The 16,397-nt window shown below is 33.1% G+C and overlaps 1 protein-coding gene across 5 annotated transcripts in view; it reads left to right on the top strand.

Moving 5' to 3' along the window:
* The first annotated feature begins 4,921 nt into the window (after nt 1-4,921).
* LOC123694220 (tyrosine-protein phosphatase Lar) overlaps nt 4,922-16,397 on the top strand; it is a 323,834-nt gene continuing 312,358 nt past the window's right edge. For all 5 annotated transcript variants that reach the window (XM_045639590.1, XM_045639594.1, XM_045639591.1 and 2 more), the window contains exons 1-2: nt 4,922-5,132; nt 14,336-14,385. In XM_045639590.1, coding sequence (XP_045495546.1) covers nt 14,365-14,385 — 21 coding nt within the window. In that variant the 5' untranslated portion in view covers nt 4,922-5,132; nt 14,336-14,364. The remainder of the gene's footprint in view (nt 5,133-14,335; nt 14,386-16,397) is intronic.

Here is a 16,397-nt window from a genome sequence, read left to right on the forward strand (position 1 = left end):
GGGGTCAATATTGAGTACATACAGATAATTAAAAGCATATACAATAATAGTTTAGGTAGAGTAAAACTGGAAAAAATCGGCCCAAGTTTTCCCATACAAAGAGGAGTAAGACAGGGCGACCCGATGTCCCCGACACTGTTCATCGCTATCTTGGAGCATATAATAAGGAAGCTTGACTGGAAAAACTGCGGCCTATATATCGGTGGAAAGTACTTGTGCCATCTCCGTTTCGCGGACGATATAGTTCTTCTCTCTGAATCAAGTACCCAACTACAGTACATGCTACAAACACTTAATGAATACAGCAAACAAATCGGCTTAGAGATGAATCTAACTAAAACGATGTTAATGACAAACAGTAGAGTGAAACCCACAATTTCAGTTGACAACAAAACATTAAATTATACAGATACATATATTTACTTGGGTAAACAAATCAGCTTTGACAAAACAAACAACGACCAAGAGGTAGAAAGACGGATACAACTCACCTGGAATAAATATTGGAGCCTGAAAGAAATATTCAAAAGCAATATGGCGATACAAATTAAATCTAAGGTCATGACGTCTTGCCTCCTACCATGTTTAACGTACGCCTGTCAAACCTGGAAATTTACAAACAGTATAAGACAGAAAATATCTACATGTCAACGAGGCATGGAGCGCAGTATGCTCAACATAAGAAAGATACAAAAAATAAGACATACTAAAATCAGACAAACAACAAAAGCTACTGACGCACTAAACCAGTCTCTAAAACTCAAATGGAAGTGGGCGGGACATGTAGCGCGACTTCAAGACCAGAGATGGACAAGGAGAGTAACGACATGGACCGGCCCTCTGGGCAAGCGCTGTAGAGGAAGGCCGCTTACGCGATGGCAAGACGAGATTGTCAGGACGGCTGGCCATGACTGGATTCATAAAGCCCTGAATAGGGAAAAATGGAAAACGTTGGAGGAGGCCTTCACCCGAGGAGGGGTTCTGGAAAACAAACCAAAATACTGAACAAAACATTAAAAACTACAAATATATTTAAATTAATATAATATAATAAAGACAAGTAAAGGTTAAGTTTAGTAAAAAACAAATGTTATTTAAGTTTCTTGTTTCCTGGAAATAAAAGGCTTTTTTATTTTTTTTTTTATTTTATTAATGTTATTATGCGCTTATTTTTTTGTCTATGACCTATTTATCTTCCGTCATGAATCAGGGCGAAAATGTAGGATAGAACTCTACAATAACTTTTAAGCTACACGTGTATGATCCATTTCCAATATATTGCTAATACTATTATCTATATTTACAGTTTCACATCAATTATTCCCTTACAAGCGTCACATATGCACTATAAATAAAAACCCGATAGCAATTTCATCAAAACCGTTCAACAAAATGGAAATAAATAAAATTGAACCGTATTACAAACTGCGTTACTTTTAAATTAATCTAGCGTGTGTATAGTTCAGAAAGTGCAGAACGTAGGCAATATTGGCAGAAGAGGGCTTCAAATGCAATTATGAAGCTGTGTGCCGCTACGGGACAATCACACCGCGCTCAACTCAATACATAATACCTACTTGTATACAATTAATACACGTGCCGTTGTATGAACTTTGAAATTCACTCAATATGGCTTCGAAATAGTGAATACGGAGCATAAAGCTTATGTTTCTACTTGTAGCACTGTATTGTTTAGCTGAACGTTATTGAGGCTTTTAAGTATGAGAATTGCGAATGCAATCATTTGATAGGACATGATAAGAGGATATTTATTTTTTAATCTTAATTTTAGTGTTCTTAATTTTAGTGTTCAGAAAGTGCAGAACGTAGGCAATATTGGCAGAAGAGGGCTTCAAATGCAATTATGAAGCTGTGTGCCGCTACGGGACAATCACACCGCGCTCAACTCAATACATAATACCTACTTGTATACAATTAATACACGTGCCGTTGTATGAACTTTGAAATTCACTCAATATGGCTTCGAAATAGTGAATACGGAGCATAAAGCTTATGTTTCTACTTGTAGCACTGTATTGTTTAGCTGAACGTTATTGAGGCTTTTAAGTATGAGAATTGCGAATGCAATCATTTGATAGGACATGATAAGAGGATATTTATTTTTTAATCTTAATTTTAGTGTTCTTAATACTATAGCTTCCTATTTCTGGTATCATGGTACCCACTAAGCGTCTAACCATTAATCTACGATGATAAAGCTTGCTCTTTATAAATTAGTATTGTTATACCTAGTGCAGTAACTTAATACTTTTATTTGCGTATTAATATGACAAATAAGATAATTTTGATTCTTCAATGCTTATTCTATACTCTAATATTATTATACTAATTATAACAAGTCCCATTAAACTTTGAAATTACAATCGCGTTTCATACAACTCCCGTCGACTTCCGTCCCGGCAAACCCAATATCCCTTGATAGTAGGGCTGTACAGAACAATGTTAACTTGTCTGACAGTTGTTTAAACAGTCGGTCATTACCACCGAGGGATGACATTTGAAGGGTCAAAATGTTTTGGGATATTACGTTGATATTAATGAAATGAGATTCGTAGATAAATAGACGGTCACTGAGTTTGTGTTACTGTTTTTAACAATTTTATTATTCTTTATACGTTATAATTGTGGATAGTTATTTTTGTGTAAGAAAATTACATAGATTATCTTTATTTATTTATTTATTTATTTAAATAAATTTATTCAGGAAAACATTTAAGTACAATTTTTTAATACTAAACAATAAAATAAAACAAAAAACATTTACAATCTGAAATAACATTAAAGAAAAATTTATAAAAACATTGTTTCCTGAAAAGGTCTTGGCTCAGCACATTGTCATGGTTCTAAGCGAACCATAACGCTGATATTCTGCCAAGACCCATTCGAGGAAGTTCATCGTACCAAACATAAAATATAAATAGTAAATACTATAGATATTAGCATATATAGAAGAAATAAAGTAAGTATATAGTTATTATTAAATTTTAAAAAACCAATAGTTACATAAAAGTAATTTGAATAAATAAAAATAATACATAAAATACAGATCGGATAGTATAGAAGTAAGAAGTAAAGAGAAAGTAAGAGATCTTATTATATAAATAGCAGCCATGGTCTTTTTGTTAGAATTTATTATTTAGGTGTATAATATATTGGTTGTGTAGGCTATTGTTATTATATATTATACCTACGTAAAAATAAGTGCTCTGAATAAAATATTATTTTCTTATCTACCTACTATCAAATTGATAGAAGCTTCATAAAAAGATTTTTAAATTATGTAAGTGTTTTCTAAAGAAATTGGATAGCGATTTTATTTAATTTTAAAAACTCTTCAGATTTACATTACCTACATTGAAGTTTAAAGTTTAAATCTCGAAGAAAAACTGCCAAGCTCTACAAACTATTCATTAAAGTTACATAAACTGAACTTAACTAATCTTAAAGTTTTTTTATAGAATGTAGGTACCTACTTAGGTACACTTTTTAAATATTTTACAAGAATCACATTACTTTTTAATATTCTAAGATAAAATTTAGATGATCTGTATTTGTTTAGAAAACTGAATGTGCTTTTTTTACTTTGCCTTTACTTAATGAATAAAATAGTTTTATTTCTTCTATTTTTTTTGCCCAAGCTATGGCATGATCCCTAATGAAGCCATGAAGTATGCACCTCAACAAATGAAAATAACAATAGTCCAAAATATATATCCAGCAACAAATACAATAAACATACCTTAGCGTACAAACAACTAAAAAATTTCATCATAGTTTTTGTCGGCTACAGAAAAGGAACGAAGTGCTCTTAAGAATTTTCACTAATTTTCGTCAAGCGAAGTGTTGGCGTCCCTCAGTAAGGGCGCGAGGGTATTTGATAGTCTGAATTTCCCTCGGGGACTATAAGCACAATACCCCACGTGATTCGCAGCAGAACTAAGATGTCTCAAATTCTAACGAATGCACTTACACACGTGCACGCTTTTACGTAACTAGCACCCCTGGTACAGGTATATAGGGGTGCACCGGGGGATGACATTGGAAATGACGCTTGAAATCTGATAATTGGTTTGGTAAGTACAGTTTATTGCGCGTACAATACAATGCTAGCGGACTGTCGATGCAATGACTTATTTAGTAAAATGGTACAAGATTACGTAATAAATTCTTAAAATGTCTTCAAGTTCATAAAGTAAGTGATACTCAAGAGCTCGTGCATCATAATTAAACTGCTAATTGTATAAGAAAACTTTAGCAAGCGCCATAAGCTTATTGAGACGCGAGCATTGAGCAAATATTATTATAGGTAAAAAAATATAAAGATAAATGTATCATGTATCTACTTATATTTTTTAACTACCCAATTGCTAAATAATTATTTGTCATTTAATTATTTTATAAGTATATTAAAATTAAACTAGGATTTATTTCGATAATTTTAACGATTATTCATAAATTATGCCGCTACGAAAAAGCTCATAGTAAACTTATAGCGCGATTGAAGCAGTGTCGTTGACTTAAAAAATATATTAATGCTATCTCTTTCACGCTAGTATAATGCTATACTCTTCCGTAAATCGAAATCAAAGCTCGTCGCGATTGAAGCGCTGTGAAGTTGTTCCGATTGCGAAGTGCGTGAAGTGAGCCACAGGTTATGGTGCGTTCCGAATGCTGAACTTTAAGATAGGGAATTGTTGTGTCATTATTTAATATTACATGTTTATATATCTAAAAAAAACGTTCACTCGACGAATAAGTTTGTCACATTTTACTAATTATAATAATCACGTTTAGTATCAAATGATTATCTATATTGATATTTAAATACCAAATTTATGTGTAATATTGCAAGTGTCATTCAAACGTTTCGGTCGACTTGAGACTTGAGTATTTACGATCACATAGGTGCAGAACGTACCTGCATATGGCGGACGCTCAGTTTATGTTTATGTCAATAAGGAACTGATTTTTCGTTTGCGCGGGTGAGGATTTAATAAATATCTGTTAACAAGAATGTGGCAGTGAATTAAGTGAATTGTGTGTTTATTTGTGATAATGTTTTGCGTCACTGGACTTAACAGAACCTACAATTCTTCAGTGGATTTATAAGGGTATGTTTTGTATGTTTCTGTATATATTAAAGGAATGACTGAAAAGATTTCATAGGGGATATGTTAGATCGAACCATAGGTCATACATATATACGGGAACTTCTATTGAATACAACGACCACTATATATATTCCATTATTCCATTTCTAGTTCGCGACCTAAGACTAGATCGTAGGTTATCAGCAGATGATAAGTTTTTGCACATTATCTTTGCTATTTTGAGTTATTTGAAGGAAATTGTATAATTCTTGCTTACGTGCCTTCAAATACACCAGAAACATGAAATAGTGTGATTTATTTTTCATTCATATGAATTGGTAGTTGTCTGCACAATTTTGCGAATAGTTTTTCGACGGTAAAAACAGTCGTAAATCAAACAAAACAAGTAATTTTAAAACCTGTTTGTAAAATAAGTTATTTTGATGGTTTACATCACGACAATTTTATCGCAATAGTTGCTACTTTCGAACTACGAGATTGAGAAAGCTCAAAATATCTGAGACACCTCTTCTTTATAACTCCAACATCGTTTAAAATCACATTCAATCCTAAGTTAAAGAACGTAAATCGAAAAGGTAACAATAAATTATCTTTGTAATAATAAATTACACACCAACCCTTCACTACCATATCTAACTAATCACTAATAATTACAACTGTTTAGGAGTTATCAAAACAAACTCATACTTTTTTATCTGTACAAGAAGTTGAATTTGGACTTGTTTATGTATTGGACACATGTGTATCATCCCATAATAGTTAGTATGAATCATGTGCCATGTGTGGTTAGTGATTTATGGAACCCTTTCTTGAGATAACTATGGAATTGTATCAGGAAATGTTTTTTTATACTGTGGATGTCTGAATGTTTGGCTCATTACTCATATTACCAATATACATTCTATTGTTAGGAATGTATCTTACAGAAGTATAAATTCAAACTGCTATTGAACAAACACATGTGTGAATTATTGAATGAAATAGTTAGTAGACCTAGTTTCAGAATGTACACAAATATGTAATGCACTATAATAATGTCAATGTTACATACAAGATTATACAATAATCTATTATAAGTACATAATTCAAAGTATTTGCCATATGGTATGCATAATAATTGTGAAAATTATTTCACCATGTGAACTACGGTAAAAGATACTATTTTGAGTTGAAGTATCAAAATAGTGGTAATTGAGAACTTAAGTATGCATGCTACATTGTCAGTATGAACCAGAAAAGATAAAAGGAATTGAACATTGTATTCATCTTTATGCATTTCAATATTATTATGTAATCTATAGTGGTATATTAAATAAATACAAGTAAATGTAAATCACTGAAATTTTAGTCCAGCATTTGGTTAGATTAAAGCCTTGTAGCAAATTTAAAATGAATCTCGATCTAGCAGAACAGAAAGCTGATTACCTTTGATAACTTCCACTGAATGTCCAATAAGAACTCAGTGAACACAAACAATTGCATCTGTATCACAGCCCACAAAGAGACATGGGACTTCGCTTTAACTTATTTGTTTTGCTTTAACAGAGTAATTATGACTTAACATTAATGAATTGATGTCTAATTTATCTATTATACGTTGTACAAGAAATGGAATAGAATACATGGAAAGAAACAATAATTATAAATTTATATAAGAAACAATAACACAATAATGATATAAAACAATGGTCCGCCTTAAAATTGCAGTGATTTTTTACCAGACAACAACGGCTAATTGTTTCTATTCAGAGTCTTTAGAAGTTCCAATAATAGATATTGCCTAAATTTATATAAACTCACTGATAAATCATGTTAATTTCTAACATAAGTCGCAATAAACTTTAACCTTTAGCATATGCAGGCCGCAGGGGATGGGGAGTGCAAATATTTATAGAATATAATTTTAGTATGAATTAACATTATATCTCGATCTCTCCATAATTTTCAGTTTCAGAATGAATTTGAATTTAGTAATAGACTTTTTTTAAATTACTTATTTTATCATAAAGAATTATATCGATTAACAAAGCAGTTGACACAATACTTGTAATGTGGGTAAGATTTATGTGGAAATATTTCAAAAATAGTTTTTCTGAAACATCCAAATTTTGATTATAAATAAGTTTTTAGACAAACAAGAACAAGAGTTTTGGACAAGTTTTGTGTGTGATAATTAAGAACCCTTGGCCAGTTTGGTGTTTTATATTCTGAACTCCAGAAAGTTTCTGTCTATACAGTGAAACTAATATGAACTGAGGCCCTGAGGGTGGGTGAAAAATAATATTCTGACCTACCTCATAACCTGTTGTGTCTGTTCAATACATTGAAGATGGTAATCCTTTGAAACCTTAATAATATGAATATGAACAGATTTTTCACATAATATAATGTGTACCATTTATATTTGTTTGTTTTATAACATAAGTAGTGTTTTTGAAATAATTGTTGCAAAATTTTTATGATAAGCATTACATAGGTAATATTGATAGTCTCTTATTTTGCCAATCAACTAGCAATTGTAAATTGCCATAGTTAGTACAAAATTTATGCTTCAAACTTTTTTATATATTTATCCTTACCTTACGGACTTTTTAACTATATGAATTAACTACTATGTAACATTCCCAAAATTTATCTCACTGTAAGTACATACTTATTTTTTTGTTATGCGTACAGAATAAATAAATTGAACCGATTAACTACCAATTTTTTATTATTTTCAGTAAAAGAACGTAAGTCGCATACTCTAGGTAGATATTTCAAAAAATTCGAATAATAATTTCAAAGCTTCGAATAAAAAGTCGGCCGTAAAAGCCGGCGAGTCAGTACGGTTTTCATCGGTATAACGCTTAAAACCAACGATACAACGTCATTATGGGAGTTTTTGTTGCGATCAGTTTATCGCTTAATCTCGTATAAAACATTATCGTGTAATGCCTTCATTTCTAAGTACCTTGTGTACCGGCTTAATAAGCTTCCGCTTGTGTTACGTTCGTCTAGTCGCTTTCTTGGTTTTCTAGCTTTAAAGTTGTTATTCATTTATTCATTTGAGTCTAGTATAATGATGAACTGAATCGCACTATTTGAAAGTTAAAGCAGATACATACATATTATTTATTTATTTATTATAAGGTACCTTACAGCTAGTGATACAATTTTTGAAATGAATACATATTAACATACGCCAACAAATTTTTGAATAAGTAAGTACCTAGGTTCTTAATTATAAAGTTAGTGAAGTTATCCTGAAGGGCTATAATCGTCGTTTATGTACGTACTTGTAATATGTCCACGATGGTCATTATAGTAGGTAAAGGGTCTGAAACAAACAATTAGTTTGCAATTTATCTGCATTATCCTGAGCAGTAGTGTGCACACGGATGAATGAGCTTATACCTACATATTGCGATATAACTAGGCAAGACGGGGAATGAAAAAGTCTACGGTCATTTGCACTTAACCAGCTCGGTGATTTATGGCAGAAACTTTCATCGGAGTTCTGGCCTAGCATTGGGAACATTAATAGGCTAATGACGATAATGAACCGGAGTAATTACATTATAACGAACAAACGGCGATTACGGGCGATTGAATTTCCGGGAATTCCTTTTGCGAGATTCAATCAAGCGGACAAAAGATGGAGGACGGACTCTAGTGATTGACAATGCAAATGCACAATAAATAGGTTTCACATAATAACTGGTATTGGGTATTCCAGGTAATTGTAAGGAATTTAATGTTGTATGCAGTATCATAGAATAAAAATAATAAACAAATAAATTAATAAACACATCCCAAAGGCCAAATCATCTAACGGTGCATTTAGATCAAATGAGCGAATGCTCATTCTAACACCGCTAGGTATGTCAAATTATTTTAATGTAAACACGCCTAGAACATTCTTTTGTTGTTCTTATTAGAAAAGATTCTATACAATGTTCTAATACCGAAAAATACTTAATACGAGTTTTCGTTTGACACTAAAAGATCACGAAAGAATGCTCTTGCTTTACTAGCTCTAACTCCTATGTTCGTTTGATCTAAATGCACGGTCACAGGAAGACGTTGGAATAAGATCTTGCAAGAAGTAAACTACGAAAATCCTTTTTCGTAGTTTACTTCTTCTTCTATTTCAGGTAGGGAAAGAAGTAAGGAATACTAATATGGCCTGTTACTATTAAGATGGAAACCATAAACCATATTGTGATGAATAATAAAGTATTCAAACTCTAATTCAAATCATCATTTTGTTAAATGTAGGTTGTACATATTTGTAAAATTGCGTCACGCTGTTCAATATAATATGAAAATATTTAGTTAAAGTATAAAGTCGACACGTCGGTGCCAACAATTAGGTAAACATTCAATAGAACTGATTTTGTTTTTAAAAACTGAAATATGTATTATATTACTCTGTAATGCTTATTACGCTTATTATATGTTAAAAATAGGTAATAGTTATTCATTTGAATATTCATTTTGGATATCGGTCGTCCTATCAGGATATAAAAATCATATAGTTTATAAACATCAGAAAATTTTCTAATTGAGTTACATTTAATTAGCGATGAACTGAACGTCATTTATTAATTATTATGGTAGTTAATTTGAGCACGCAATGTAAAGTCACAGATGGTGCCCCTTTGAAAACAAAAGCCAGATGTATAGTTCTGTTAATGGCTATGATAATAAATACGTCGCCTAGATAGCGTCTATGAAGATGAAACATATTTCAATACGATGGTTAGATATTTAACTAACTATTGAAGTAATAGTTACCTGTACGATTCTGATTGTTCTTCTGATGTGTGAATGGTGTAGGTAAATTATAAGTTGATATTAGAGTTTTTATTTCAATTTTAAAACATATCTAGAAATATCCCCGATAAATACCAATAGGTACAGACGAACATGATATTATATCTACTACTTTTTGTTTTCTCATCATTTTTTAAATGCTCTATGCAACATGTTGCTTTGAACTAATAAGTATCTATAATAAGTGCAGAAATGTTGCCGTAAAAATATTCCTACAGAAACGACTAAATATCTAAATGACCGCTCGAGTATCTACGTCTCCAGAACGCTTCATTAGGAAATCGGTGTTTTATTACATTCAAATGTCCGTAATCTCCGCAGAGATATTTAATAAAATGTCAAAGTGTCAAGGCCCGTTCCCACTTTTCGTTTTGCGAATCTATTTTCGTTTTTCAGTATCAATTTTCGTGGAACAAAACTATCGGTGTGAATGAAACTAGGGATTTAAAACTGTGAATTTGGTGAAAAGCGAAACAGTTACTTTTTCTATCGTAATAGTTTTGTTTGAATGGCAATATTCAAGCTTTTATCGTTGTTAAAAGAAGAGTGAATTTATTTCTGCGAATCGGTACCCACGTGTATGTTTGGTACAGCTATCGATGTACTGATACAGCCAGTTTCGTTATTTTCCCGTTTAGATTATAAGCTTTCCGCCCTGATATTTTCCAGGTATCTAGGTAGTACCTATAGACATATTCCGTCTGTGTTCTGATATTATTAAAAGGTAACTTCACATACATAATATAGTGATTCATTTTCGTACTGTTTTATATAAATATAAAACCTTTTCATTTAGATTGTTTTTTTGATGCTACTACGATTAATTTTTTGTTGCTATGGCACGGCATAGCGTCGTATCGTGAATGAATCGTATCATAGTATGAAATATGTTATTTTTTATATTACAGTGAATAACAAATTAAGACAAGAGCATAGAACGGACATGTCTAATAGAGTAAGAAGCAATATTTATAAACCCTACCCAATATACAAATATATTTCCTGATGTGTCGAAAGACTCGGCGTTCTTGGTTTACAAACACTTACTTTTATTACTCTATTTGTTTATAATAAAGCTGAAAACGAGTTGAGGCCAAAATTGGGACAGAGACCAGACGTCCGTCGCCAACAAGACAGCCAACACTTATGTGATTTATGTCTTTCACTAATTCATCTCCGCAAACTATTAGGCATCGGATAGAATAAACATTAATTTCTTTGTAAAAATAATACAGTAAAACATATTCCAATGAAATATAGATAGCAAATATATTTGCATACTTTACAATGCTCATCCAAAGTTTGATGTTCCCTCAGAGCATGAATATTCAAGTTATTTGATAGTAATGAAAAATAAAAAAAAGTTATTTTAAAGCTTTCCATTATTTATGTAATTCGACGCAGCACTGTGGACAAATCTGTCCTTGACCGCAGTCGCGGTAAAGTTCGAAATGTCAGGTTAAATAATATAGTGCATAAATCGCGTTTTAAATCCAATTTTCCAAAGTTTTATTTCTAAAAATACTTACATTTTCATTCACATACCTACACATTCAAAACAATGTCCGATTGGTGCTTTATGATTTATAGATTAAAATAATGTTTCAAATTGAAATGTATCCTCCCAATTAAGGCTAAATTCTGTTGCTCAATGATAAGAAAATTTGCCTAATGGTGGCTCTACAGCATCTCATTACATCTCCTCGGTTGTGACCCATTTGGAGATGTCAATTTGGTAACGCAATCTTAGCAGCGATGTCTCTATTGATTTATTTGGGTTATAAATTCCCGAAACGATGAGACGGTTAAAGAAAGTGTCGTAAAACAAAACGTAGATAAGCTTAACTAAAGGCGAGGGTATTGACCCGAGCATCAGCTTATAATGAACTTATACACCTAGTTGAGTTTTATCTATAAGTTTATGCGAGTTTAATAACTTTGTTAACAAGAAACTTGCGAAAGAATTGTCTGTCTGGACGGGAAATTGAATTGCGATATATAAACATATTCCACGTGGTTTAACAAAGTTTAAGACTCAACACATCCTTTTGTTATTTAGTACGTAATAGACGAAAGATTAGATTTATTATATCTGTATATCAGGAAAGAATAAATTCAAAGAGTACCTACATCACTTTGTTTTGAAAAATTTTTCACCAGTAGGAAGCTACATTATGTAGTCTATTTTTATTTTATTTTTATCTTGGGTCAATCAGGGCGGAGTTGGGACAAGCTCATAATATAATAATATATCTTTTCCTATGAACTATAAGCTCATATTACAGCGGTTACGAACTCGTAACAATTCCCAGAGTGAGTGTTATAGAGGCAAATATATGAATAGAAAAAAACTCATCACTATTTTGTCACTTTTATAGAGGATTCAATGTTTCTCCCAAGAGAGGTGAATGATGATGTGTTTGCGAATGCCAAGGTGTGGAATCAGACTCTTTTACGAAAATAGCATTGCCATGGTCATAAGAGTTTCTAAATATTTGTAGCCATTTTTCATAGAAATTTGGGTGAGTAAAATGTAAACAGTGCCACAAAAAAAAATTCTACCATATTTTGAAATTTATGTACTTATTTACTTACGGATGCAAAGTGCTAATTAAATTTCAAATAGTTAACTAAAATCAATTATATGCAAAATAATAGGTGCATATTTATATAAAACCTGACCTTTAACCTTAGTCAAGGTTATGTTTATGGTCGTCATCGTCGTCGTCGTCGTCGCTTCAGCCGTGGGACGTCCACTGCTGGACAAAGGCCTCCCTTAAGGATTTCCAATAGGACCGGTCACCGGCGGCCTGCATCCAGCGGCTCCCTGCCACTCGGACCAGGTCTTCTGTCCATCTTGTGGGAGGTTGTCCCACGCTTCGTCGTCCAGTTCGTGGCCTCCATTCCAGAACCTTTTACTAATGTTTATGGTAATACGTTTCAATTAATTAAAACTCCATCAATTAGTCTCGTTTTTCTTGAAGAACAAAATAAAATAGTTTCTAATAATTACATCTAGTTCATAACAAAAACATTGGTATGATAAACATAGTAGGTACGAGTAATCTGAACTCATAATCGCGCACAGCTATATACCAGAGATTTCCCTTATTTCAAAATCCCAGTCTTAATAAAGCTTTAGTCTGCCGCTAGACCGAACGTTTTGCCAATATCATGTGTAATATTTCGCCCATATTTTTTTCGTGAAGGTCGTTGACTTTGCAGCACTTAAGTTTTTTCTGCGATCTCGTCTTTTGAAGTTCGTTCGAGCGAGAATGGTACGCTTTCAACTGGGTTATTGTTATAAACTCGGCTATAGAATGCTGGTAATATTTGACAAAACGCGTCCCTTTAGTTGCTCATGATTATATGTCTCGCTGTGTGCAATTCAAAAGATATAAATGCGAAAATGTATAGAGAGCGCTCTTAGTGGTTTTATGTGAGCAGTGGGTCATTATGATAATTTTTTTTTTATTTGAGATTCACCCGTAATATGCATGTAGAATTTTTAATGCTAACTTTATTTAGATTTTTTTTTATAATTAGGTTCCTATTGAACACCACAGTGTCCGCGATTGTAGGTATATACCTGTTTTCCCGAATTAATTATTAATTATATTTATAATATTTAATTATTATATCTAATTATTACACACTAGCTTTCCCCCCGCGGCTTTGCCCGCGTTTTCAAAGAAAAACCCGTTCCCACTTCCCGTAGGATTTCCGGGATAAAACCTATCCTATGTCCTTTCTCGGATATCAAAATATCTCTATACCAATTTCATGCAAATTGGTTCAGTAGTTAAGGCGTGATTGAGTAACAGACAGACAGACAGACAGAGTTACTTTCGCATTTATAATATTAGTATGGATTGAACTGCAATTTCGGCCATGGACCATTTATTCAAATGCAGTTGTCTGGTTGTAACGACTTTAGTGTAATTAAGTGACTATACTGAAAATAAACTCATCTCTTTTTATATTTAGTTATAAGAATTCAGCATGTCGTATATCTAATGTTCACCACATACGCGATATTGTGATTTTATTAATAATCCATACCTACCTTTCTTTAAATAAACATATTGATAGATCTTGCTATGCAACGATTTGCAATATATGATTTGTTGATTTCTTAGTATGTTAGTAGAGGAAGGTTAACAAGCACCTGTTTATCACAAGTTACAACTGTGTTGCTCTCATTAATTAAAAATAACATATAAGGAGTGTATCATTAGTCATTACATTCTAACATATATTTTGTTACATATGTTATTTATTATAGCAGTTTTAGATTAACTATCGATTAACTTAATATGGCTATGAAATTAAATTTACGACACAATAATTTATACGAGACTCATTATTTCGTTTCTCTGTTTCAGACATTTAGTTGCTGTGCGAGGGCTTCAACATGACCTCCGATATCTCACCCGTGAGTACTTTAATATTATTTTACTTCTTTTTAAACTAATTAGTTATTAAATATTAATATAATAAAAGATATGAACTTATTTACGCTATGCACATCACATGTCGAATTTAAAACAGCGCCATCTGTGAAATATAACTTACATCTCTAGGTTCCCGTGGGTACTCAATGCTCGCGATGAGCCAAGTTGGAAATGATGTGACTTTTATATGAAAGCCAAGATGGCGCTTCATGAGCTTTCGCATTCGACGCTAGGTGGAGCCATACGCGATTTTATTTTTACTCGTAATAATTTGTTACTGTTCGTAGAATGTGTTTTCACTACCCTTACAGAGATGGCGCGCAAATGACATCGTACTTACATTATCCCTAAATTCCACGCGTAACTACTTGTAAGGTTTTTGCAATGTAATTCAAAGAATTCCGAGCCTCAATCATAATGTCGACGTCTGTTTCGTCAAATATAACGTTATTAATGAAATTAGATTGTTATTTCGGCATTTTCTTGTAAAATGAAAATGCCTACATAATGTTCCCGTTACGTAAATGCGGCACATCTGTTAAATTCCCGGAACGCTTCATATAGGGCTCATCAAGGTTCATTTTTCGTAAAATTTTATGAGCCACAGAATTATACTCTCGCTACATGTACGGAATTAAAACATTTTAGCACGGCTCAGTTAAAAGTATATTAAAAGATTACATATGTTTCCATTGTAGCACTGAATAATGTATTTTCATTTCCGCATCGGATATAGCTTTATTTGCAACGTTGTCGGTGCATTCCGTTCGGTGTAGGTTTATTAATATTAATAAATCATATGTTGGCATCGCGCTGATCCTCTGTAACAATGGGTATCGTTTTCGACCATCGGCAAAATTGTTGCGGTTATGCAGCTTAATTTCTGACGTTCGTGCGTCGGGCAAATACGGGACTATATTACATTCGAATGAAGTCAAACTAGCATCTATTCTCCGTCGTATTGTCATGCATAGTGAATGAGTCAAGTCAGTGAAATAGGCTAAAATGTAGCAGCTAGCATGTCTGGGATAAAGCTTTGTCGTAAATTTCGAGTGTGCTGCCGGCTGCCCGGCCTCGGGCGAACCGAGGGGCACCCACGCCTGTTCCGGATATTCAACGTAACGAATGGCTTTATTAAGACTAAATATTACAATTTCCGAGCAACTATTCCGATGGTTAGAATTGCTAATGCAACGACGAAGGAGCCGAGTGAAAAGATGCGATTGCAGCGAGGCAGCCCGCCGGTGCCGGTTTCCTGTTTTATGAACGGCGAAATTGCAGTTTCACGCCGAGTTACTAAAGCTGGATGTTGTTCTTTACACTAATTTAAACTATTCATTCTGTAGCAGACGGCTCGGAAATTACACTGTTAGGATTTATTAAGCGTGCACCATTTTTTATGAGGGCGGATAGAATTTTATGATTTCTCGGGGATTAAGTGTTATTGCACCGCTGAATGGATATTTCTGTTTAATGGAATAGCTTTTTAGAAAGGGTTTGAGTATTTCGAGGACAAATTGGTATGATTTAATATTGCTTAGTTATCTGCGGGTAGGTAATTTGTTAGTCCCCTTTCGGGGTCCGCGTCGGCTATTGTTGCTTGCGCCGTCTTTTGTTCATCGCCTGCCCGATACGATAACATCTTGAGTTATTATGATTAGGATTCTTTGCCGAGAGACGCTAACTAGCTGAAATGTTCATTACTGTTGAAGTTTACTCATTTGGAACGCAATTGCTAAATGAGACTATTTGTTATGTTATTCTTTTGTTATGATATCCGTTATAAATATCCAAAGTTTGTTCCCGTGTAATTAAGCTTAATTAATATTTTTTCGGGTAAAGAGCGTTTCAACGAGGCTTTGTGCTAAATGTTGTGGCTTATGATTAACTGTATTCAACGTAATATAATGCAAGGTTGCGTTTTCGGGCCGATAAAAACGACATATGCGGCGGCAAGTGCGTGTCACCGCGTAATCGTTGCGTTGCTCACAAT

Source organism: Colias croceus, chromosome 9, assembly GCF_905220415.1.
Source record: "Colias croceus chromosome 9, ilColCroc2.1".
NCBI lineage: Eukaryota > Metazoa > Arthropoda > Insecta > Lepidoptera > Pieridae > Colias > Colias croceus.